The following is a 24,715-nucleotide window of genomic DNA, read 5'->3' as shown; positions in this document are numbered from 1 at the left end:
AGTTACTACTGGCTGTATGTGATTTGAATCAGTATTTAATAAAAAGAAAATTGTCAGACAAGTGTTTAACAAAAAAGGCAAGTCTTTCACTATGACAAATTTCTGACCGCTACACACTTTCTCAGAAACAGGTTTGAATTTGAGATACTTTTTTTTTTTTTAAGTCTTTTAGAATCTTGTGTTAGATTCTGAATGTTAGACCAACAATTTCAAGAGGGATCTGCACAAACAATAGCTCCTAAAACACCATACTCGCCATTCAGCTTGGGCACGCTTCCCGTATGAAGTTAAGTTTCCTTTAAATTATGTATTTCTAAGTCACTGTTTCAGTCATTCTGCTGCACTTCAGGAACAACCCATAACAGCTCTGAACAAAATCTAAGCCATCAGACGCTTTGAAGCACCCCATTTTAAACAACAGCTTTTGATTAATTTCTGTCCAAGGCAGGGTAGCTGGCTTGTTAAAACCCTAAAAATCCTTGCAATTAGTATGTCCACAAGGAAACGCAGGTCTCCATGCTTGTCGGCTGCAAATAAAAACACTTTCCACTGAAATGTAATTTTACTCACACGCTAAAAATAATTGGGTACAGTCAGAATTTGAATGCAAAAGTAGATCTCTTGCAGGTCTGGAAGAACTGGCTTCTCGAGAACTCCACAGGCAAGTTATAAACTCAGCTGCTCCCAAGTGCGAAACTGCCTCAGCCCTTTGGTCTGCCCGAGCATCACACACACCAGCTCCCTAAATGCTTTAACAATTCAGTGGCATTCACCATGAGCTCACCGCACACATCTTGTGGGGTTTTAAGAATCAGAACAATGCATGCTTACTAAACACACAAACCCAACAGCCAGATGAGGAGGAAGGCAGGGTAGTATTTGGAACGACAGATATAACTTAAACAAGCCTACTAAGACAGAGATATTTGGCCTTGCAATTTCAAGCTCACTCTGGTTCTGTGCTTCACCTGACATCCACTCAAGTCTTCCCTTTCAGAAAAAAAACCATTGCCAGTATGAAAAGCTCAGCAGGGGAAAAAAGCAGGCTTGGGGAACAATGCTGGGCCACACCAAGCCCAGAGGCCTCCACCACTACTCTGCAACTAATGTTTCACTCTAGAACTAAAAGCAAAGTCCAAGAGATGTATCTGAGAGCGCCAGAAGCCACCACCTCCACTACAGCAGTGTATGTGGGCCTGAAATTCAGGCTCCACTGTAATAAGTACCGGTTTGAAAGATAGTAAACTTCTAGGTCTGTGGTCTTCTAGGTATATACTTTCTTCTGGAAAGAAGCCATTTAAGAAGAAGAAAAATATTTTACAGGAGTCAGATATCACAACCCATACCAAATTGTTAACATGGAACTACCTTCACAAACGTGGTAATTGTATGTATAGCCTTAAGAACAGCTGTTTCAGTGAAGCCATAGACTTGGACCAGTGATCTAAGTAAAATCATCAGGACTGCGTGGATTTGCACTGGTAGTTTTCATCCCTTTCCGAGTTCTGAAAACCATTCAAAAGCAAGATTCTAACCTGCTCCAGCCCACAGGATGAAACCATAAGGGTCGCAAAACCAAATCTGTCTTCCAAAGTTCTCCCCTCTCCTATGCCTTCCTTTCACCTGAGGGTCTGGTACACGAAGTCAGTGAGGCTTCATTCAGGCTTAAAGCTACACTCTTACTGTACTACGCTCCCATTTTTACATTAATAGACCCTTGAAATTCAAGATGTGAGAAGGCAGTATTACGTACCATCTAGTAATTCTAGGGTAACCGAAGGATCTACATATTCCCACCAGTGTTTTCCATCAGTTGATACTGGAATCTCCCAGTTGGACCACTTGCAGGCCAAGTGAATGCACACACATGCTATCACTGTAGGCTTGTACTGAAGACAGAATGTAGTAAGGTGAAGACTGTTGCACAAATTTCGTAATGAGGAACCAAAGGAAATCAAACATGTAAAACAGAAAACCCAAACAATTCAGACATTAATATCCAGAATAAGGTAACTTGTCAAGCAACAGCAGTTAAACATTAGTTCATGGAACATCCTTCTGATGAAGCTCGTAAGATAACTTATTGCCTTAAGAAAACACAGGGCAGGGTATTTATCTAGTAGAAAAGTTTACACACTTTGCTAGAAGTGTGACAAACAGCCAATAAATTTACCAGTTATTCTGCTGTACCTAAGGACCAAAAAGGAAGAAGTATAATACGGTCAATTAAATTCTATGGTAAAAACCATACAGCTTTCTACGCAGTCTCTGAACGAGACAATTTAGAAGGCGGTGCCCAGTAGTTCCACAGCAGCCTGGTGAATTACGTGTGGGCTTAGCTTTCCCTAGGCCTGGACTTGGGATACTTGTGAACTCGCCTTCAGCTTCCACCTGGCAGCAGCACAAAGACATCAGCTCAGTTTCACTGCTTTATCACAACTTTTCTTAACAGCTGTTTCAAATACAGAACCTCGCCCATCAAGGAGCCACCAAGAAAAAATTATTTGGAAGAGTTCTAATGACCAGCAGATACGGCTTAAAAACTATCTACGTGTAACGTAGTCCTCTTACATAAAGCTCAAAGTTGTTTGGCAAGAAGGAAACTGAAGTCACTGAGAAATCAAGACTGAAGTCTGCTCTCAACACCATTTTTCTACAACAGGCTACATATACACAGACCCCATTTGGAATCCTAGAACTTCAAATTTATAGAAGTACTTAACTTTTAAAACTATATATTAAAGAGCTGTTTCTAAGAGGAAGAAACATTGGACTACTACTAGTTCATCTGAAAAGAAAAATCAGCCCATTGAAAAGATCTTAGGCCCACTACAATTTTATAGATTAAGATTGGATCAATATATTTAAAGTTAAGAGAAAACTGCCATTAACTACAAGTGTAAACTAAAAATAGTTTTGTACTTACCAAGATGCTCGAATTTCTAGGTTAAGTTTAGCTCTTTGTAATCTTTAGCTGCTATTCAGGCTACCAATTTTAGACTTATGCACTCACAATCGAGAAAATGTCATCAGAAAGCACCACTACACTTCTCATTGTGCATTTAACCCCTTTGTGCCATCAGGCCCTTGTACAATACACCGCACTGCAAACAGGAAGGTACCACCACTGTAGATGGCCCAGTCTCCTGTTGCAACAAGGGTAAGACACATGTAGGGGGCCCTGCAGTAAAGGAAGCTATAGTGTGCTACAACAGTGCAACAAAGAGGTTCAGGATAACAACCTGTTGGTAGCCATGAAATAGGATGTCTGTGCCAAATCCTTGCTTGCTGTAAGAAAAGAAAAACGGAGAGATTAAAGAGCTGCACTGACTTGTCCGATTCATACCAAAATTAAAGCAGTTTTACCTTCCAAAAGCACCGCTTGGTATACTTGCACAGAACTGACCTGAGTTTAGCTAACTAGCCTTTAAAATATAAAAAAAGGTACAAAAGAGGCCATTACATTCAGTAACTGGAGATGGACCAGTCATTCCATTCACTGCCCTCCCCCCTGTACACCCCACAGAACAGTCTCCCTTCGCTCATCCACCCCGCCAGTGCCTGGCACGTGAGCGTGCTCTCCTCCGGGAATACCTGCACCCCCACCCTCGTTCACAGGTGACCCCCAGCATGACCCGGGACTGCAGTAAGGCAGCTGCTAAGAGCCAATTCACAGCACAGCGCAGGTTCTGCTCTTGGAAAGGAGCTGCAGGACCCCCCTCCCCCCTCCCCACACCTCCCCCAGAACAGCCACTCCTCTCTCCGAAAGCCCTACAACACAGCAAGCTCCCAAGCTAGATGGTAAAAAAATTAAACGAGTCTTCCGCTCCCTCTAATTAAGGGCACCGTACTCATGACATTTTGTTCTACATTTGCTAAACCTATGGCAGAGCTTTGATAGGAAGTAAGTGACTTCATTTTAGTTACAGTCAGGAAAAAAACCCCACACCAGACTGCAACATGCCAGAAATGAAAAGCCAATGACTTGGGCTGTTACCACCATCTAGCACTGACCCCTACCAGTGACACCCCAACACTCCTCACTCAAGTAAGAGAACTTACTGTAACATGCATATAATGGAATAGCTGGGCACAGGGGTTTTAACTGAAGATTGAATGCAGCCTTCATTGAATTCTTACTTTCACACTATCACTTGAAATCAGTTCTACCTGCAGAAAGTGTATTGTTGAGTTTTATGTCAAAGGGAATATTGTTAAACTTATTTTAATAATAATCTTTCCATAAAGTTTGAGAAAGACTGCAATGGCTTTTAAAATTTCATTTTTAAAAAAGCATTATTAAAATAGTGATTTAACTCTACTTCTAATGATTGCCAAGGAGTACAAATCAGATTTGTCTTTATGCTACACAGTCAGACAGTGCCATAATCTGAGAACAATGTGGAAGTAGCAAGGTGATAGCATCCATTCCTACACACCAGTTCTACTAATCCATAACAATCAAAAGATAAACTGACAAGGTATCAGTTTACACTGTAATATTTGCAATCTATAATGGTAATTGCATGCCAGATAACCATGGAGTTCAACCTCTTTTGCTCCCTCCCATAAAAAAAAAGCGTAAGGCAGCATCACCAAAAAAGAAAGTGAAATGAGGCTATCATAACAACACAAACGAAAACACAGAATGGTTCAACAGGACTGAAATTGATGTCTTGCTCTTCATTTTTCATCAAAGTAATGTTTAAAGGATCTTCAATGGTTTCCACATGCTGTAAAGTTACAATATGTTTGAATTAAGGGACCAGACCAAGAAGCATCTCTACTCTGATATATCCCTTTTAAACAAGGAAGAAAAGCAGATGCCAGAAAACTTCTATTTAACACATCAGCTTGAAAGTTGAGTAAATCAAAACACATACCTGGAAGAAAAGAATCACATCTTGAAACACACATTTTAGCCTCAATCACAAACTAACGTGCTAAATACCTTACCTATACTACAAACAGTATGATACTCTTCCAACTTACAGTTAAATCACCGTCATTGCCAAAACCAGCAAGAAGCTTCAGCTCACAACTAAAGCCTGTGTATGGTAACACAAGGCACAACAAAAACATCCGTCCTAAACTCTTCTCTTGTATTTAGGGCAGCTTTGGTGTAGTAGAATCTATCGCTACAGTTAAAGCTAATTAATTTTGGTTCCTATATTTTGGTATGTTATTTCCTTTACTAGTGGAAAGTACATCTCCAAATTAAAATAATCTTGAAGCAGAGGCTCAACAAGCCAGCAGAGCTTCTCTGTTATAATTCACAAGCCGCAGGACCAATGACTATGATGCCAGCCATTAATCATTAGCTTTACATTCTGTCATTCAGGAGTGATTCAAAACACCCACCCTGTCTCACTGCTGCAGAAGCAACCATAAGGCAGGGGATTACTAAAATAGTAATCAAGTTTTTGAAACAGGACTTGCTGTCCGATACACCTTCCAAAAAGCTACTGCCTCCAAGAAATTCCCAACTGGAAAGCAAAATGCTTTTTATTGGGCATAGCCACACAGTGCAACCAGTTGCCATTCCAAGATAACCTAGTGCTGGAGAAAAGACTCTGATATCTTGGATCTTGAAATAATCACAGAACTGTGACTGCCAAGTCACCCTTAGGAGGGTGGTAGCTGGCTACGCCTAGGACCCCAACAACGTACATAAGCATTCCCCGGAAAGAGGGGACTGCAGATAAGCCAGCCAACGTCAGAAGAGAGAAAGCTTGCTGAAGACCTTCTGGGCCAAAGGAAAAAAGCCACAGGCTCTGAACAGAGGCATGCTGGTGGATGCCTGTTGTATCTGGAAAGGGCTGGAGGAGATCACAGTGTATGCATTCAGGTCTGAGCAGTCCTGACGGCTTAACTTTCCTCAAAGTGTTAAAACCTTGGCAACAGGCCTGTAAAAGCCCAAAGTGAAAGTTCAGGATGTGACAGCCACCTGTAGCAGCGCTGGGGTGCAGCTGGTGTTTAAGATCTTTCCACGCCACTTGGTATATACCAAGATTTTTATTTTCCTCATGAGAATACCCTCTGAAAAGGCAGATTCATTTTCATCTCTTCTGCTGACTTTGTCTTTACAAGCCTGACTTAACCCATGACACCTGTGCAGACAGACTATGGTATGTGTGAAGAATTTGACAGTGCGATTTCCACAAAAGATTAGTAAGGATCATGGGTGTTCAAGATACCTGATAACCTGCAGAGCAGTGAGAACAATCCTAGATATCCTTGGGATCCAATCTTCAGTTCCAAAAGAAGGTTGTGTACCAACACAGAAAAAGGAATGACTGAAGACTTCCCAAGATGGAGATGAGGATACAGATTCCTCCCCTTCAAGTTCCACCAGAAGCAGGCTGGGAACAGACTGAGGACCACGCCATGCTCTCAGCACTAGGGCAGTTTCATTGCTAAGCATTCAACTAGCATTCAAAGCCAGTGAGGTAGTTTGACACCAGAACCGTTTTTGGTGTTGGTGGTTTTGATTTTTTTTCCCCCCTCTTTGTTCTCTTCACTACTGGAGCATCCCTGGAATGGAATCCTGGAGCTTGCTGACAGGCCTTCACAGATCCACTGCCTTCAGATTCTTTAGAGGACCTGTGGGATCCTAAGGAATGATGGTCCTGTCTCCTCTTCTCAGTCTCTTGACACTGAGGAAGAACGGTGCAGAAAAAAGACTGAGCCCACACCATTTCCCTTGTCTACTATGCTGTCCAAACTGTAAAGATGGAACAATTTCATCAACCCATCAATCTTTGAAAACCAGAAGGATTATATACCTTGTGCCTGAACATTTGAGTCATTACATATGCAGCCAGTCACCCCTTACCTACAGTGATCTGTGTTGTCTACTGCTACCCTCAGAAAAACTTTCAGTCTTAGAGGTGGAGACTCAACTTTTTCTTTAGTTCCATGTTGAAACAGTTATGCCTGTTGGCATCAACTCCTACTTACTAGTCCATCTTCAGCTTCCAGCAATTGATTCTGGTATGCCACTGCAAGAGTAGACAGTCTTCTGACAAAGGACTTGGCTGAATCTTTTGAGCATCATCAACAGAACCTGCAGTTTGGTTTTTTTTTAGTTTTATTTATTTTGTTTTTTAAAGAGGGTAGCTTACAGATTACTACAGGTAACAGTGACAGCATAAAGCACATTCTCCTGGATGCAAGACAACAGAAAATGACATACAGAATCAGGCACCCTCTTAGCCACTTAAGTTTAACCAGCAAAAGGGAATCTTCCCAGCACATGGCAATTCAGTGCACAAATACTAAGCCAAAGTCTCAGGTACACCTGCATACCTCAGCTAACTTTGTTGCCTCTCTTTTGATACTTATGTCAGCCATATTATGTTCCTTCCTTCCTTCCCCAAACATACAGCCAGAGGTTTTAATTACTTGGATAAATTAATCACCTTTAATAAAAAAATGTACCTCTGCCTTCTGAAATGGTGCTTTTTGTCCAAGAAGACATGTTACCAGAACTGGAAGAAGCAACCTTGGATTTCTTTAACTTCTCAGTGAATGCCTTTAGCACTGAAGGCTTAACACTGACGAGTCTTAGATATATTTTGAAACCTTTAGGACTTGATATCTAAGTGTTGAACCTATTCACAGTAAAACAACATGGTGTCCACTAAATAAATGTTAAAGAGATAGAGAACTAAAATCATACCACCGCATCTTTGAAGATATATCACTGTGCCCACAAGCCTATCTCTTTATTCACTCGATACATAAGACTAATACTCCACGGTAATTATTCTCTACTTGCTTGACTTGCATGCATGACTACAGATTTCATGTTCAATGTTTTTTATGTGTAGATTAATTTTTTGTTTGTTTTTGGTTGTCATGGTGTTGTTTTTTTGTTGTTGGGTTTTTTAGTATGAGGTACTCCAGTCTTGTGTTCGCAGCCTACACCACCCCTAGAAGGGGCATATGCCGACAAGAACTCCATTTGCACAGACCCGTACTAAGGAGCACACCTACTTGAGTAGATTTTCAAGCATCAGATGTATTACATTCACTTTGCACCAGTCCTTGAGGCACATGGATTTTCAGCAGTAACTGAAGCCTTCACATTTCAAATTTGCTTTAAATTTAGAATTCTAAGTATTTTGTTAAACTGTGCTGACATTAAATACTACCTTTAAAATGCCCTATTTAAAAATTAGCATGTACCTTCAACGTATGAACTTAGTCACTACACAGAAGTAGCATACAAAACACAAAGGAAAAAGCTGAGCTGTCTTAAGAGTATCTACCCTTGACAAAAGGAAAGACGTTTGTGTAGCAGGATGCCTTTCTTCTTGTAGGCTCAAGTCAAATACACTTGCTCACGTGGAAATTCTGATGCAGCTACCACACTGCCTGCCACCCCTCCCCGCAGCCCCAAACGCTGAGGCAGAAGTGCAGGGGCTCACACAAACCCATGAAATCCATGCTCACATTTACACTGACCAACAGCTAAGAAAATGCAAAGCAAAACCCGACAGAGCTGCTGATGCAGACTACTGAGACTCCAGGTGCAATCAGACTTATGCACCAAGTCACAACCAATTCTGGACAGAAAGTGAAGAATCATTATCTTACTGCAAGAACAGCAATAACGCTACTTGCACAGGCAAGCTACAGCTCCAGTCCCACTCAGGATCAAACTCTGAAGACACTACACCAATAAGCTATTTTAAAAACGAGAGATACTTTTCCTTCAAAAAGCAACTGTAATTTTAGTGTTACTAAAACCCAGATCTAGTTAACATGATTACGTTGTACCTGACTTTATAGCAAAAAAACCCACAAACAACAAAAAACCTCTGAAGTGCTTAACTTTGCATTTTTCACTACAGAAAAAGCTAATGACTAAAGATAACAACCATGGCCTAGTAATTTCCAAAAACTTTTTATTTAAGGAGCATAATTAAAGTAAAAAGCTTATTTTAGGTGCTTTTACAACTGATTCCCAGTTTTTTCATCCTCCATCTTATGAGACGATTTTTTTCCTTTTTTTTAAAGCTCCAAAAGAAACCCATTTAAGAATTGAAGAAGATATGCCAAAATGCAACAGAAAAATATTGAAGAACAAAACAGGTTTCTAGCCAGTCACGTTAATGAGCTGCATACAAGTTACAGGATATGACTGTTCAACAAAAGGTTTGGGGTTTTGTGCTACCATCCAAAACAAGTACACCCTGCTCCAGAAAAAACAATTAGTCACATCTTTTAAGTATTTGCATGTGATAGCAAACCTACTATGCACTCTCTTAACCCCTCAGTTCATTAGTTGAAGAGATCTGCTAAGACAGAAAGCTAGCATTAGCCATCAATTTACATGCAGTCTAATCTTCACTTGGTAAAACTACTTCAAGAGTGATGATAATCAAAGCAGAACAATGCCAAGTAGTTGGCGATTCAGTTTTCAACCACTAATTGCTTCTGTCATTTCAGAAAACATGGGACAGACATTAAAATCAAAGCTAAGAAGAAAGCAAAGAAATTATGAAGGATAGAGAACTGAACTCTATCCAACTCTAAAGGTTAAGATCAGGCTTTTAGTAATTAGCTTTAAATAAACTCTTTGAATAACACAGTTGGTGAAGATCACATTAGACAAATAACATCACCTTCAAATTTCACTAGAAAGGTAAAAAAAGGACTTACAGAAGCAGTTAAAAGTCACTGACCTCTCACTAATTGCGTACATTTCACAACATCTGTGTGTGGATGTTCAATGGTAATCTCAAAACCTGAAGAGTTACGAATACATTTTAGAATTATACATTTTTATCTGTAAAATAAAAAAAACAAACCCCTTTTGTTTCCCCACAGAACTAAAATGCTTGCTAAACCTTTGCACTGCCTATCAAGTAACACTGTTTTTAACTGCCTTTTACTCCGCACCTTTTCATACTTTTTAATGGTGATTGTATAGCTACTTCAAGATCAATTAGTAAAACATTCCTTCAGTAATATCAAGTCCTATAGATATATAACATGGGAGATCACTGTATTTTTCAAGTTGAATATATCTGAACAGTTTCTAGTACACTAGTAAGTCAGTAAAAGCTTTATTACAGGCACACTGAAATACGTGTGTGAGCACATGCACTTTCTTCATTGGTTTCTGGGACTTAAAACACTGCACCTATGAAATTACAAACTGAGTCAATTTGTAGGTCACTGGCTTAAGAAATCTTTCTCTGTTTATGACACTATTTTAAGAATTAGGTCACTCCTATTAGCTTTTCTTTTTAAACAATATACTCAAAGTGGTACTTAAGAATACCCAAGTAAATCAGTGTTCTTGGGCTTACTAGCTGTAATTGTCCCTATTTCTTTTACTTTAAAGTCAGAAAACTTTCCTATCAGAACATTTCATTTCCGTTCTAGAATCACCTGAATCCATTCAGTGGTTCCACTACAACTTGTGATGTTCAGAGGTGGTAACCCTGCTCAACTATGTGATTATGTGATGTTATTCTACCGAATGGCAAAAATGGGGAAGAGCACTCAGTATAAAGCTCTTCCCAACTGCTTCACAACACATATGCAGCTAACCTAGTATAACATGTTACCTTATAGGAAGAAATATCAGCCTAGTTACTACTTTGGAGTAAAATCTGTTTAGAAGGGTACACATTTCTACCCCATCAAACTGTCAGAAACATCCATTTCACAAGTATAGATACACCTTTTTTTTCTCTCCAAAGCGAACACACCAGAACTGCTGATACGGAACTAAATTCACAGGTTAGAAGTTGTACACAAAAATCATAAAATTGTAGTGTAACAATAGCACGTAAAAAAATCCAGTTACTTGGGTCCCATTACTTCATGGTAAGCTGGCTGCGCAGGAGATACTTAAAAAGACATACCTAAAGTTTGAAGCATTATTGTTTCAAGTATAACCAGCTCTTGGGCTTGCTGAAGGTATGCCTGAAACAAATAAGCAAACAGGTCAAAACGTAATGATCCATTGACTCAAAATTTTAATCACATACTTCCTATTTGAATACTAGCAACCCGTGCCAGCTAGAACTGACAACTCTGAACACTTCACTGCCTTAATACTTCTACCAGTATAAGCATTATTGCCAATTCAGTTATACCAGCCTAACCATCTTTCAGTGTCTGGACCTCTTACATCTACTCCAGCAAAGCATTTTTAGGAGAAGTGGGGCGTGCTCTAAGAATTACAAAGGCTTGCCAGTGCAAATCAATTCAAATATCTCTAGGCAGGTTATCCATTTTACAAGTAATTCAATATATAGCTGGAGATACTCAGTTGGCCTGTTAAGCTAGGAGGCTCAGTCACACACACACACATATATATATACACACACACCCCCCTCTCGACATCATTCCAAGAACTGGGAGCATAACGAAGGTGCTCAAATAATTTTAGATGTCAGCTGAGGTCCAGCAGGGTGTAACTGGCTCAGCCTGACCTTCAAGCCAAACAGCTCTGGTGCATTTCCACCAGACTTCCTCATATGTTTGGTTTCAGGAAGACTCATCTCAGGAAAGAAAAGATGAACTATAAAGGAGAAGCTTTGGCAAATGAAAGGAAGACCAATGTGTACCAGAGGCAGCATCTGACCACTACACTGCATCCTTTAACAATGAACATAGACAACAATGCACAGCAAGCCTCTGGTTGAGAGATCAACAGTGTCCTGAACTACTCCCTGCACCACCTGTGTGACTTGGGGAACCATGCATGAAACCTCTTATTTCATGTCTAGTCTTCTACTATGCGTGTAGAAGTCTTAAAAATAATACAAGTTCAAGATGCAGCAATCTCGTCAAGTTTCGTAACACAAATATATGAGTCTTTAATAAGTTATAAAAAGTAATACAAAAGACAAATAAAAGTTTTTTTCTAGTTTGCAGACAGCAATACTCCAGTCAAGACAGTAACAGATCATTAGATGAAGTGTCATCTGTTTATCTTTAAAACCATGACTTCCACCTACATCACTCTTTGTATCCAGTTGTGGCTCTTGAGGATGAAGACAGGCATGTGCTACTTTAATAACATGTTCAAGTTTCCGTGGCTGTTCTTCCACTTTTGCAGCCAAAAACAATGCCGTAGGAGATATTATCTGGAGAAGAAAAACATGTGTTTAACTTTTTACAAGTAGGACTTGGATTTATATGCAGCCTCCAAAATGGTAACTAGAAAAGGTTTAAGAAGTTGGATTTGTTTTTTTCATTTTTTTTAAAACAGTTCTGAAATCATGCAAAACAACAGAAAATAACTGGTTGATTTATTTTATAACTGATGTAATCCTTTCAGCAGACAGGGAAGGAGTAGCATAACTGCTAAATTACATTTGTGAGCAAGATGTCTGAGGTCAAACTAATTCTAGTTCAACATAAAAAGAATAGATTTGGTCCACAAGATTTAGTCACAGTAGAACAGGCTGTTCCAAGTTAAATATACTTCATGAGAAAGTTCATCCAATTTCTTGCATAGTAGTGAGCCATTACACCATCTTTTCAGTAAGAGTCAAAACAACTGATCACAAGTTCTGCTAGCATTTGATTCTCCTAAAAAGCAAGGAACTTTGCAGAGAACTTTAATAAAAACAGCTTTTTATATAAACGTAGTTGTGTAAGTAAAAGCATACTGTTAGAAACTTCACAATACACCCAGCAGAGCCTGGAGAACAAAGCACAAGGATTCACAAAACACCAGTTCTATCAAACATTAGCAAAGACTACAAATTATATTTAAAGATGAAAATTCTTATAAAACTCTAGGTGTCATAAGCTGGCAGCAAAGCCCCTATTCACACTCCAGCATCACCCAGGAATTAGCTGTGATGCAGAGTTTCAATGCCTAGCTGCCAGCTAGAATGACTGACTTGTACAGAAACAGGACACTGCTAACTACAAGTGACTTAGAACCACCAGGGTTCTCTTTGTATGCAAAAGTTGCCCATGTTAAGCAGGAATTAAAATGACAATAGAAACCTTCACATCGCCATGAGCAGATTAAATTGGGTTATAATTAAGCTAGCATAAAGCGTTTATTCAGAGATTGTAATAGCTGCTTGTTGAGTATTGAATTAATGCATGGTGCAAGGAATGCAGGTATTGCATTTCTCGTTCAATGTCCAAGCAGAACTAGACGGAATGAACTGAGTAGCAGCCATACCCCCCTCCCCCCCATCCCCCACCCCCACCGAGCTTTGCCTTTTTTGTCTTCAGTCAGCAAGCAGCCCTTTCTTAGGCCAAAATAAAATAACTGGTACAAAAAAAAAAAATCACAATATATCAAAACCTGCAACCAACTAATGCAAATCAAACGTTTAAGTGATAAATTTCAGAGACTTTCAAGCATATCAAGGGAGTACTTTTTGACTCCTCAAATGACTGTGAAGTGTCCCCTTAGATCTTCAGTAAAACTTGTAAGTAGGCAGACTCGAGGGAAACTGACACCGTGGGAAGATGTACAGAAATGTGCCATGAAGAAACCTACTATTCTAAAAAAACCCAAACCGCCCAAAACAAGTCACAGGGAGCAAATTCTTCCAGATTTAGCACAAAACTTGCTTTCTTTTTAAGCTTGTAACTTAAGCCTTACAAATGAATGAAATAAACCCCTGAAGTCAGGTGCTGCTGAACAAGGCCATATTAACACGGCCATTTAAGATTTCTGATGATTTTTTAGAAGTTCCTATCCACATTGCTTGAAGTAATGATTTGGAATTCTGGAAGAAATTCCCTTTGCTAGGGACATACCACTTGGAACAAGTCTCACTTAAGCTGGGAGATAAATTTTTAAACACTACATGGGCCGGGGAGACTTTCTGGAGTTGAGAAAGCTAGAGTATCAACAGCTTTGAAGTGCCAGAAGATGTACAAGTAGCACACACACGTATAACCCAACACACACGTGCTGTCTATTTTACAGAGCAGATAAACTCTGCTCCAGCCCAGTAATGCCAGAACTAGGGCAAACCTCTCATTTACGGCTGTCTCATCCATGTAAGCCACATGTACTTGAGATTCAGGGCAGGCATAACCGCGGAGGGTGCCCGAGTCTAGCACCTTCTACACCAGGGCAGCCTAAAAGGAAGGATTACATCCTCAGACAGAATACTGAGCTTCTGGGGAAAGCCAGCTAGGAGACAGGGCAAGGAAGCCAGCGAAACATGAATGACAGGGAAGAAGGGAAACTGGGAATGTTTCAGAATCAACAGTCAGGAAGGAGCAAGTTTGACAAGACATTGGACAGAAATGAGGACACCAGAAAGACCAGCAGCGGTTCAATTTTTTTTTTTTTTTTAATAATGAGATTGAGCATCACAGACTGAAAACCAAGACTCAACATAATGAAGTCCCTATGGAAGGAAAGTTAAAGTCATGAAGTGTATAGAATCAGAAACAGAATGGATGTTAAGAGGCTTTAGCAGAAAATAAACAGAAGATCCTTTCTGTCTCCCAGGACCACACAATCCCTCCACCTTTTTTCTTTCTCCAATTTAAAAGAAGCCAGATATTCAGTCAGTAACCTGTACCAGTTGCCTTACTGCTGGGCTGAAGAACAGCAGCTGCACAGTGAGCAACAAATTGTTGCTCCCTGCTGTTCTCCCTGTCTCTCTAGCCTTATCGTTCCCACCAAGCACTGCACACTTATCCCCAGCTACCTGCATTCAGACCCTACAGTTTTTCTAGCTTTGTGTACAAGTTTAATTCAAATACGTCCTAACACAAGGTCTTTCTACAGAGTTTGAGAGTATAGTTATGCATACATGGAAATTTCAAAATTTACCTTTCTGAAAAATCAACCTTCAACAATTACCATGACTGAAAATATTTACATTTTACAGAGGCACTCAAGAGTTCGAACTAGGTCACCAATAACAGCACAATTAAATCATCAGCAAATTCTCACTCACTATTATTATATGTCTGACTGCACTGAAGTTTTACTTCATTCCAAAAAAGCACATTCTTCACCAGGCTGACTTCAAGATAGCCTCTAATTTACTGAAACAGATCAGTTCAGGCCAAGAAGTTTCCTGATCTCCAAGACCTTACATAAAACACAGTTGTGGAGGCTGATTTAAATGAAACTGATTAACTGGCATTTAACTCTGGTTCATCAGAAAATCTATGTACACCCCAATGATCTATTTCCTTAAAAAAAGAGAAGTGTTGGCTCCTGGCCAAAGAATTTCAGGTCTTTGTCCTGTCTAGGACTAGGGTTCTCATTCCTAGTTTAGAGCAGGTCAATATTTTTGTCTCCCTCAGTATTTACTCAGGAAAACAGACTTCCTAATAAAATTTTACACTTGGCATGCATGCAGTTTTCAGTGAAGACAACACACCCTGCTAAGTGTATAACTGGCAAAGTTACTCAAATGCTTTCATTCATTTCCAGTTCTCAAAAACGGCAGAAAAAGCAAAGTAGAACAAAAAAGCAAAATTAAGACACAGACCTGACGAGGCTGTAAGCTTCCAACATATACACACATCCTCATTTGACACAGAACAAATGAAATGATTTAAAGAAGTTATCTACAATGCACCCAAAACTAAGATGCTGAGAAATATCTTCAGACCACACACAATTTATGAAATTAAATCTCCTTTTTTATACTAGCTGAGAATCTCAGAAACCAAGTCCCACTGAAATAGAAGAACCAAATATAAGAGCCTTATTATGACAGTCCAAGAGCATTACACAGCAAGTTTTTATTGGTAAATGTGTTACAAGTCCTTTGCCACTTTTAAAGCACAAGACACACTGTAAAAAGTGTTGCTACAATGGAAGCATTTGGAATAATCTCAGAATACATCTGCAGCATGCAGGTAGTTTTTTGAGCACTCCCTCTCCCTTTTAATGCCAGCATTAGTATGTTTTTAGACTTGATACAAATTAGCCTAAGACATTAAGTGGTTCCAGTCTATGATAGAGGTTTTTCAAGTGTGAACACAGAGTTGCAATTTTGGGGGCTTTTTACTGTAACAGGAGCTCACATTGCATAAAAACAGCAAATGTGTTAAACTGCAAAATTAAAAACAGAAATGGAGTGCCAAGACCAGCCTCACTGAAGCTTGGTGTTGATTAAGGAAGTTTTAAGAATTCTGCATAACTGCAAAGTCAACTGTTCAATACTGCAATTTAGACAGGGCACAGGAGACAGGAAGGGAATACAGAAAGATGGGGAACAACAAAAAAAACAACCCCTCCACAGAACTCACCTACCTTGCACTTCAGGGAAAAAAAATCCTCCTGCAGCCTTCTTTAGGCACTTTACTGTAAAGTTCCACTGCATGTCACGCAAAATAGCCCTTGACATCATCAAGTATATTTTCAACTGGTTGTTTGATATTCCACATGGCATTTCTGGGGATTATATTTAAAAATACAGCTACCAATTGGATGCCTTACCTCTCATTTCCAGCATACCAAGGACTTTCCCCCCTTCTCTGTTCTTCAAATCACTGTGTACCGAAGAATAAGCCTCTAAAGAGGCATTTGCTATATAATAACATCAAACACACTAAGTACTACAGAAACAGTACTTCCAGAAGAATTTTAATTTTCACGATATTTTAAAGTATAACAGTAAGACTAGTATTTCCTGTAAGAAGCCAACAAGCTCCCTCCCCACCCCAGTATTAGCACTGACTAAATTTATATTTGGTAAACCAAAGTTACTACACCCTGATCAACAGTAATGTAGAAAGAATAATTTGCACTGCTGCTGAGGATATTCATAGTAGTTCCTGAAATGTCATTTTTATGGCTAGCAAAAACTAGTAGTCAAGGTATCCAATTTTGCTTACTGGAATTGGTAAAGCAAGTTTCCACCCTATTACTGGGGCAACCTTGCAGGGTCTTAACCTGCTTTGACGGCAACATCAAAACCTCAATACATTCTTCTTTGCATCTAAAATGTATGTACTTCGTAGATAATCCCCAACAAATCACAAGTGACTTGCTAGCCCACAGGAACTGCAAAATTAGGAATATTTGGGTCATTAGAGCAGTAAATGCGACACATTCAAAATGAACCATGACTATATTAACTGATCTGTCCCACCCCTGTGGCTCTACAGATAGAAGATACTGTTGGGAATTCTGTTCCCTATCCACAGTTGACTCAAAAATCTTGAAAGCCTGTATAATTGTTAAGCAGTAACTTATACTGAAGAAAAAAAAAAGAATTAAGAAAACAGCTGTTCAGTAAATGAGGTTCTGCTGGAAGACCTGTTTATTCACAACGAAATGCATGCAATTTCTATGTAAGACATACGTGTATTTGTATAACCCAGCAATTATACATGACAACAGATATGCAAGTGTTTATTTCTCTACTAAAAACATTAACCTACCAATAAAGCAAGAAAACAAGACTACATTTTTTCAGCTGGAGATCATAAGGCATTCTGACTAATGGCCATCTAATTTTCTAGCCCCAGCCTGCAGGCTCTTTCTTGCCAGGGATAAACATCACTACATGCACAAAACAAAGAAATATTAGAGATGTATACATACTGTAGAAAATTTTAGCTATATTTTAGCTTCAAGACTGCCAGTACCATACTATTTAATTTCTAAGGGCTAGTTTCTTCTTGCAGTGGATGAATAGTTAGATTTCTTAGCCTGCCAAGTACTCTGGAGATTTGATATTAAGCATTTATTAGAGTCCTGGCTTTTGCTTTCTCTACAGAGAACCCACCAGATGGCTTGGGAGTATTTTAAAAGCAGCTCACACTCACTTTGAGACCATCCCCTTTACCCTATAGGAAAATAAGTATGAAAATTATTTTGCCCATCAGTACATACACAAAGCTGCTGTCTGGCCTTACAGTCATTAAGAACTAACAAAAAGTAATTCAGCAGGAATCAATGTTACTGCCTGCTAACTTGCAGTGCGCTTGTCTAACTTTTATTTGAATACTATTATCTGAGAATTAATTTAACAATACACTTTTCCTCTCCTGTAATAGTTGCAGTTTCCATGGCATTCAGCCCTTACATAGCTTACTTGTGAATTTTAAGATTCATAAATATTATTTTGGGCATAGTTTTCATTAACAAGTGCACTAAGTATCCAAATACTACTGTGCTTCCTGTTCCAAGTGCTTGGCATTTTCCAGTGTCCAGTGAAAACTTGAACACAGCAGGTAAAGCTTCTTGCTACCTAAATCTATCCTAGATTACCAGATGACAGTACAAAGAGTAATCTAGCAGGTGATACATGTAACATAAGCCCCAGCAGCTCCACACAGTGACCTCCCCATTCCAAGCAGCTCTGCTTAGTTTAACACAACCTCAAACCATCTACAATCACAGAAAACTTTGGACGGCTCACCAGCTCCTCTTCCACTGGCTGTAGGCTACTGCTGTGTGGGCAGGTACACAGAAGGGAGAAAGACTGAACAACTGTTTTACTGCCTTCACTTGATACATTACAGAAACACTTTCAAAGGGCATATTCCACCACAAAGCCTGCTGGCACCTCATTCTCACATGTGCTATTCTTGGTCTTAAGAAAAATCATTGTAGGGAATTACATTTTTATTTATACATATATCCATTCAATACACAGCTCTGTATCACTATATAAACATACCCTACATTATATATTTGTTCTGGTTAAGGGTTTCAGGCTTATGCACACTTGGCTCAAGTTGTACTTAAACACTTCACTGTGAGTACGAAGACCTGTAGTACCACAATTCTGGTAACAAGCTTGCTGGAATTTACCTCAGATTTTGCACAAAAACTTAAATACACTTGTGAAGTGTACCTACAAACTAGTACGTATTTCCTGCCAAATAAACACCAAACAAGATGTCCATTTGCTCAGCCAACAATGGTAATAAATTCATGCCAGACAAAAGAGTCAGCTAACACTGTAACCAGCTGTGTACCTGCCCAAATATCAGGCAGTGCAAGGTCTGCAATTCCACTCCTCAGTAGGCCAAGGCCTGCTCTGGTCTAGACCACAACATCTGCCAGTCTCAATGCGTCTATTTTAACGTGAAAAGCCAAGGCCTGAGAAAACTCACTCTCTTCACTTAGTGATATACCACCATCACTATTAACAGCTCTTGCAAAACTAGTATAAAATATTGACGATAAGTTGGTTGAGTTTTTTTCCCCAAAATTATACCTACAACATTATATTATTTTTCTATTGCAGCCAATAATGGACATTAAAAAAAGAAGCCTGAAATCTTCAAGTTGGTACCTCAAGTTCCATACCTGTTACAAAATCCCTGAATTACAGGTAGTATTTTTCCTGAAGAATTCAATTCTTCATAACACATTTGGTATTTGGATTCGGCATTTACAGGTCATTTGTTAAAACAGGAGAACTGGTGTTTTCTCATAGATTTAAAGATTTTTCTTGTCTACTATGACTTACCATCAAGCTGTTTAAGACTAGACTGGTTAATTTACACTGTTTTTGAAGAACAGATACATAATCCATATGGATAGACACATTGTCAGACACACCATGCTAGCATCACCACTGACTTCATTAAGAAAAATGCATGTTCCTACACATCAGCCTTTCAAACTACAGCACATAAGCACTAGCCAGATTTGAAACATCTAAACACGTTTTTCACACATCTGAAATGTGTTTGCTGATGGTGCCTATTTTTTATATTTCCCTGGCAGAACATAAAATCTAAATGGCATTAGATAACTCCAAGTAGAAAAGTAGTATTACTACTGCTTCTAAGCCACTGACAAGAAGCTGGAAGTCCCTGAACTTTACAATCCAGCAAAGGAATATAACACTCGTCGGTTAGACTGCCACAACTATGGGTATATTATTACCACATATAAAATCATACTTACATTTCGATTAAATTTCGTGAAGGAATGATGCATATAAAACCTGTGCATGTAAACAATTGCGGTGTTTATCGTAAGCTGAGATCTGGGAGATTTAATTAAGGAAACGCTACATATTACGACAACTGTTTACCAGAACCGAAAGCGATGTGCTTCTATGCATCTGCCACTGCTTTCCACACACCGTTTTCAGCTGGAGGAGGCTGAAGACCGGGACACTTTGGAACTTCACCGATACCGGCACACGCTGCACCGGCAAGAACGCGTTATCCTTCCCCGGACAACGCGGGGATCCCTGGACCCCGCCAGCCCCCGCCTCAGGCCCCGCCAGCGGCAAAGCCCCAACACGCCTCAAGGGCTTTTGTTTCAGTCCGAGCCAACTATTCGCAGGGGACGGGAGGTTTTAGTCTTGCACGGATTTTTTTAAAAATCAAATTAAAGACCGGCGAAAGAGGGGGAGCCCGTCCCGAGGGAGCCCAGGGCTGGAGGCTCCAAGAGCGCCCAGGGCCGCGGCCCAGGCCCGGCCCGACCCCCGCCGCCCTCGCCCGCCGACAAAGGCGGCCCGCAGCGCCCCGGCCAGGCTCCTCCCCCCATTCTGTGCCTCAGGGCCGCCGCTCCGTCCCACCAGAACGCCGAGCCCCGGGAGGGCTCCGGCACGGCGGGGAAAGGCAGGCCCGGCGGCCCGGGCCGCCACCGCCCCCCGCCCGGCCCCACCGCCCCAGTCGGATACACGTTGAGGCGCTGGCCCATGTCTTGAATGAGGTTGGCCGCCTGCTGCCGGTACGAGAGCTCCTTGTCGGCCTCCACGCCGCAGCGCCGCGACGGCGTGTTCTCCAGCTGCTCGCGGCTGAAGAACCAGCGCGACGCCGTCGAGGAGCCGCCGCCGCCCCGCGCCAAGGAGCCCGCGCCTGAGCCCGCCGCCGCCATGACACTTCCTCCCCCTCCCTCCGCGGCCCCACCCGCCGCCGGCAGCGCCGCGCCCGGCCCCTCCCCCCCGCCCTCCATCGCGGCTCTCGCGAGAGCTGGCGAACCGGCGCGCGGCCGGCCCCCTCTTCTATGCGCCCCCCACCATAGAGCCCAGCGGCGGCGCGGTAAGAGTGGCTAAGCAGGAGAGGGTCACGTGGCCTGCGAGCCGGACGGCCATAGCGCCCCCAGCGCCTGGCGACCGCGCGGGCCCATAGACAGACTCGTGGCATCCGGACGTGACGCCCCGCGGCCCCTCTTCATTGGCTGGGCGCCGGCGCTGATTGGCTGCGGCGCGGCGGGCCGGTGAGGCGGCGGGGATAAACCCTTCCGCCGCGCGCGGGGCGGTGGCTATTGGGGGTGGGGGGGGCGGCAGCGGTAGCGCTGCCCGAGGCGCCGTTCTCGGTCGGGCAGCGGGGCGGCGGGTAGAGCCGCGTTGCGTCTGCCCCGTGGCCGGCAGAGAGCAGTGGGGCCGTAGGCAGGTGCGGGCGCGCAGCCGCTCATCCTTCTTGAACCTTTAAAGTTAAGCAGGCGCCTCCCATGGTTCGTCGGGATGCAGGCGGGCCGCCTGGTGCAGTCTGGGAGGAGGGTGGTAATAAACGAGCAACGTGGCTCAGCGCCTTTGCGTGTCTTTTCCGAAGGGTTGAACTGCGGAATCCCTGGGAAGGAGGAGCGGCGGCAGGTCGCGGTTTGGTGTCTCCATCCCAGCGCTAGTGGCTCCTTCCAGAGCTGGGGTAGGTGCAGGGCACAGCTCTGGCCGTGCCCCCGGTACTGCCTCGCTGTAGCTGTGTCTCCCTGGCCTTGGCATTCGGCTGAGAAGACCGACGGGTTGACACAAAAGAGCCTCTTGCTTCTCTCGAAACCTCCTTGTTTCAGTGCAGACTTGTAGGTCGTTTCAACCTCGGTTATTACAAGCAATCTTGTTGCCTCACATGGAGCACGCAGCAGCAGTTGGATGCAGATGTGAGAGGATGACTGTAACTTCAGGAGCTTTGACAGATGAAAGAGTTCCTCGTCCTGAAGATGTAGGCTATGATGCATGGTTAGTTCTGAAACTGGTTAGCGGTTCTTAAAGATTTGGCACCCCCTTCCTCCTTAAAACTGAGTGAACCTCTGTCTCCCAGTGTGAATGCCCCTAGTTATGTGACATCCAGTAACCTTTAGGCTTTCAGTGAAGATTTAAGTTCTACTCCGAAAAGAGCGAGCTTTAAATGTTACCTGCAAGGGATGATGGGGTGAAGCTTGGCTGAGAGGGGGCCTCACAGCACCAAGGTGCCATGTGCTACCCCAAAAGCATGGTCCTCCCACACTCAGGAGCTTCTCTGATTCTTGCGGATTTGAAGTAAGTTGTATGGGGGCACCAGAATAAAATAACATCTGTTCTAAGGGCTAAAATACTTGGAGAGGCGAAGTGATTGTTGGAAAGAGTAAAGAACTGGGAATAGAAGCTGCAGAGAGAAGATGGAAAGGTCTTTAATTTCTTGGGAGTCACTTGTTCTGCAAGAAAAATCTCAGGATTGTGAGAGGCATGCTATGCCTGTAATTCTCTTCCTGATACTGGTAGTAGCACATACGTAGGCAAAGCATTTCTCTCTTCAAGTGGCAGAACGCTTAAGGTTCGCACAGCAATTGATGCATTGTGAGTGTGTGGTGTATATGATAGTCACAGCAGCTATGTAAACAATAATTTAAACAGGTAGTATTTCTCAGGAATTTGATGCCAAGAAGGCAGAAATAAAGTTGTCCAGTGCAATCTTGTGTCCTTCCAGATTAATAGCTCCAGCAAGTCAGTTATTCGCCAGTACATGGAGAAGATGTTGTATTGAAGAAGAACTTGTCTGAACCTCTTCCATGTTACACTTCAGCTACCTTTAAGAATTAAGATCACTTTCTAAACTTCTTGCCCGTTCCTATTTCACCCTTAAATCGTAATATACTACCAAAGTTACTTGTACATGGCTATTGTTAAGCCTCAAATTCATTCCTGGGTGAATCCAGGTGCCCAAGTAATGGCACAGCCTACATGGTAAAGTGCTGGAAAGGAACATCCTAACTTATGTTACTGCTTTGCGGTGAGGAAATGCAGCCTTCTAGCTTCCCTTCAGGAAAATACACAGCCCCCCTAAATCGCCTTTTACATCTCAAGCAGTCTATTTCACAACTCAATTTAAATCTATTTTAACACCTGCTATAATGCAGCTTGCAGACAGTTCCCACCAGGCATTCTGTTTTCAGTTCCTGATTTTTCAGCAGTAGCTTAAAGAGTATGGATTCAGGGTTCGAAGGGTATGAAAAAGGTACTTGTCTTTAAATACAGTTTGGATCATCATGCATCAAAATGAGAGCCCCAAATGCTGTTCTTGTGTTTCGTGGCACTCTACAGTGGTTTTGTTCAACTACAATTATGTTACAACTACTTCTCTTACAACTTCAGTGCAAATTTTATACAAGCAGTTACAATTTTATAACTAGACCCAACAGAATCAAATGAAATATACAAGCATATAATGCAGCACGGATAGATACGAATTGCTTGATGGTTCATTCCCAACTGCAAATCATCACTAAGATTCTGCATGTGCAGAGGAAATTTAACTACAAGGACTTCTGTGTAATTAGGAGCTGACCTCTGCCTTCTTATTTCTGTGCCTTTAACAATCTTAAAGTGCAATGTTTTACTGCATTGTTTAAATCATTGTGTAAAACTCATGGAGTTTGGGTGTTCAACTTTTTTTTTTTTTATTTCCTTCAGTAATTGCTGGAAGAGTATGAAGAATGTTCTTATCTGACCATAATTAGAGTTTTACATTAGCTTTGTTAATGAAAAAAAAAAGGAAGATGTAGGGAAGATTATATATAACCCTGTCTTAAAAATCTTAACACATCAAGAATAAGTAGACTATAATTAAATAATGGCAGTGCATAATGATTATGATTTATGCAGGGTATGCATATTTAATTAATTGCCATGCAGGGTGCTGCAATCACCCATTCAGTCACAGGTTAAGGTAATTAAATACTGCTCTTGCTAGTGCAGAGATTTCAGACCTCAGTCCCCAAACATTGCATTCTCACTAACTTAACTGGTTTCATTCGTTCATAAAAAAATCAAAGAATTACTCCAATTAAAATGTATTGGAGGAATCACAATGTATTTTCCACTTTAATCCATTTAAACATCTGTGAATATCAAATATGCTGAAGGAAAATAGTATTATATGAGAATGAAGTTGCCTTTCTTCTACTTTGAAATTTAATTAAAACAACCTGGTTGAGGAATTGTACATTTAGGTAGCTCAGTGCTTGCATGTGGATATTTAAATAAAAAAGGTCAACAGAAGTCTCGCAGACCTGAAGACATAACTATTGTTAAAGTTATTTTATCTAGGTCCTCTTCATACATGAAAACCTGATATTCTCAAGGTCTAAACCTGTGAGCTGCTGACTACTTCAGCTTCTGATCTCCAGTAATCTTTTATGGAGTATGTTTGGAGAAGCAATATAGTGAAGATCCAAATGCAATAGCTAGGTGTCATGGATTAACCCCAGCCAGCAACTCGGCCCCACACAGCTGCTCGTTCACTCCCACGGGGTGGGATGGGGGAGAAAATCAGAAGAGTGAAAGTGAGAAAACTTGTGGGTTGGGATAAAGACAGTGTAATAAGTAAAGCAAAAGCCCACAAGCAAGCAAAGCAAGCCAAGGAATTCATTCACCGCTTCCCATGGGCGGGCAGGGGTTCCGCCACCCCCAGGAAAGCCGGGCTCCATTACTGGGGAAGACAAACACCACCACTCTGAACATCCCCCTCCTCCTTCCCCCAGCTGTACATGCTGACCCCGATGCCGTCTGGGATGGGATGTCCCTTGGGTCAGCTGGGGTCAGCTGTCCCGGCTGTGTCCCCTCCC

At 41.5% G+C, this 24,715-nt stretch overlaps 1 protein-coding gene across 8 annotated transcripts in view; it reads right to left on the bottom strand.

The window, feature by feature from the left end:
* CCNT2 (cyclin T2) overlaps positions 1-20,792 on the bottom strand; it is a 25,743-nt gene extending 4,951 nt beyond the window's left edge. The window contains exons 1-7 of one of the 8 annotated variants that reach the window (XM_055812423.1): positions 20,577-20,792; positions 19,850-19,931; positions 11,985-12,113; positions 10,884-10,944; positions 9,693-9,755; positions 3,243-3,288; positions 1,754-1,917 (exon numbers count right to left, since the gene is read on the bottom strand). In XM_055812423.1, the coding sequence (XP_055668398.1) occupies positions 1,754-1,917; positions 3,243-3,288; positions 9,693-9,755; positions 10,884-10,944; positions 11,985-12,113; positions 19,850-19,931; positions 20,577-20,773 (742 nt within the window). In that variant the 5' untranslated portion in view covers positions 20,774-20,792. The other 7 variants (XM_055812424.1, XM_055812429.1, XM_055812425.1 and 4 more) reach the window with 7 other exon arrangements.
* Between the last annotated feature and the right edge of the window lie 3,923 nt (positions 20,793-24,715).

Source organism: Falco peregrinus, chromosome 8, assembly GCF_023634155.1.
Source record: "Falco peregrinus isolate bFalPer1 chromosome 8, bFalPer1.pri, whole genome shotgun sequence".
NCBI lineage: Eukaryota > Metazoa > Chordata > Aves > Falconiformes > Falconidae > Falco > Falco peregrinus.
The sequence above is the reverse complement of the archived record's forward strand: the minus strand, read 5'-3'. Positions and strand labels throughout refer to the sequence as shown.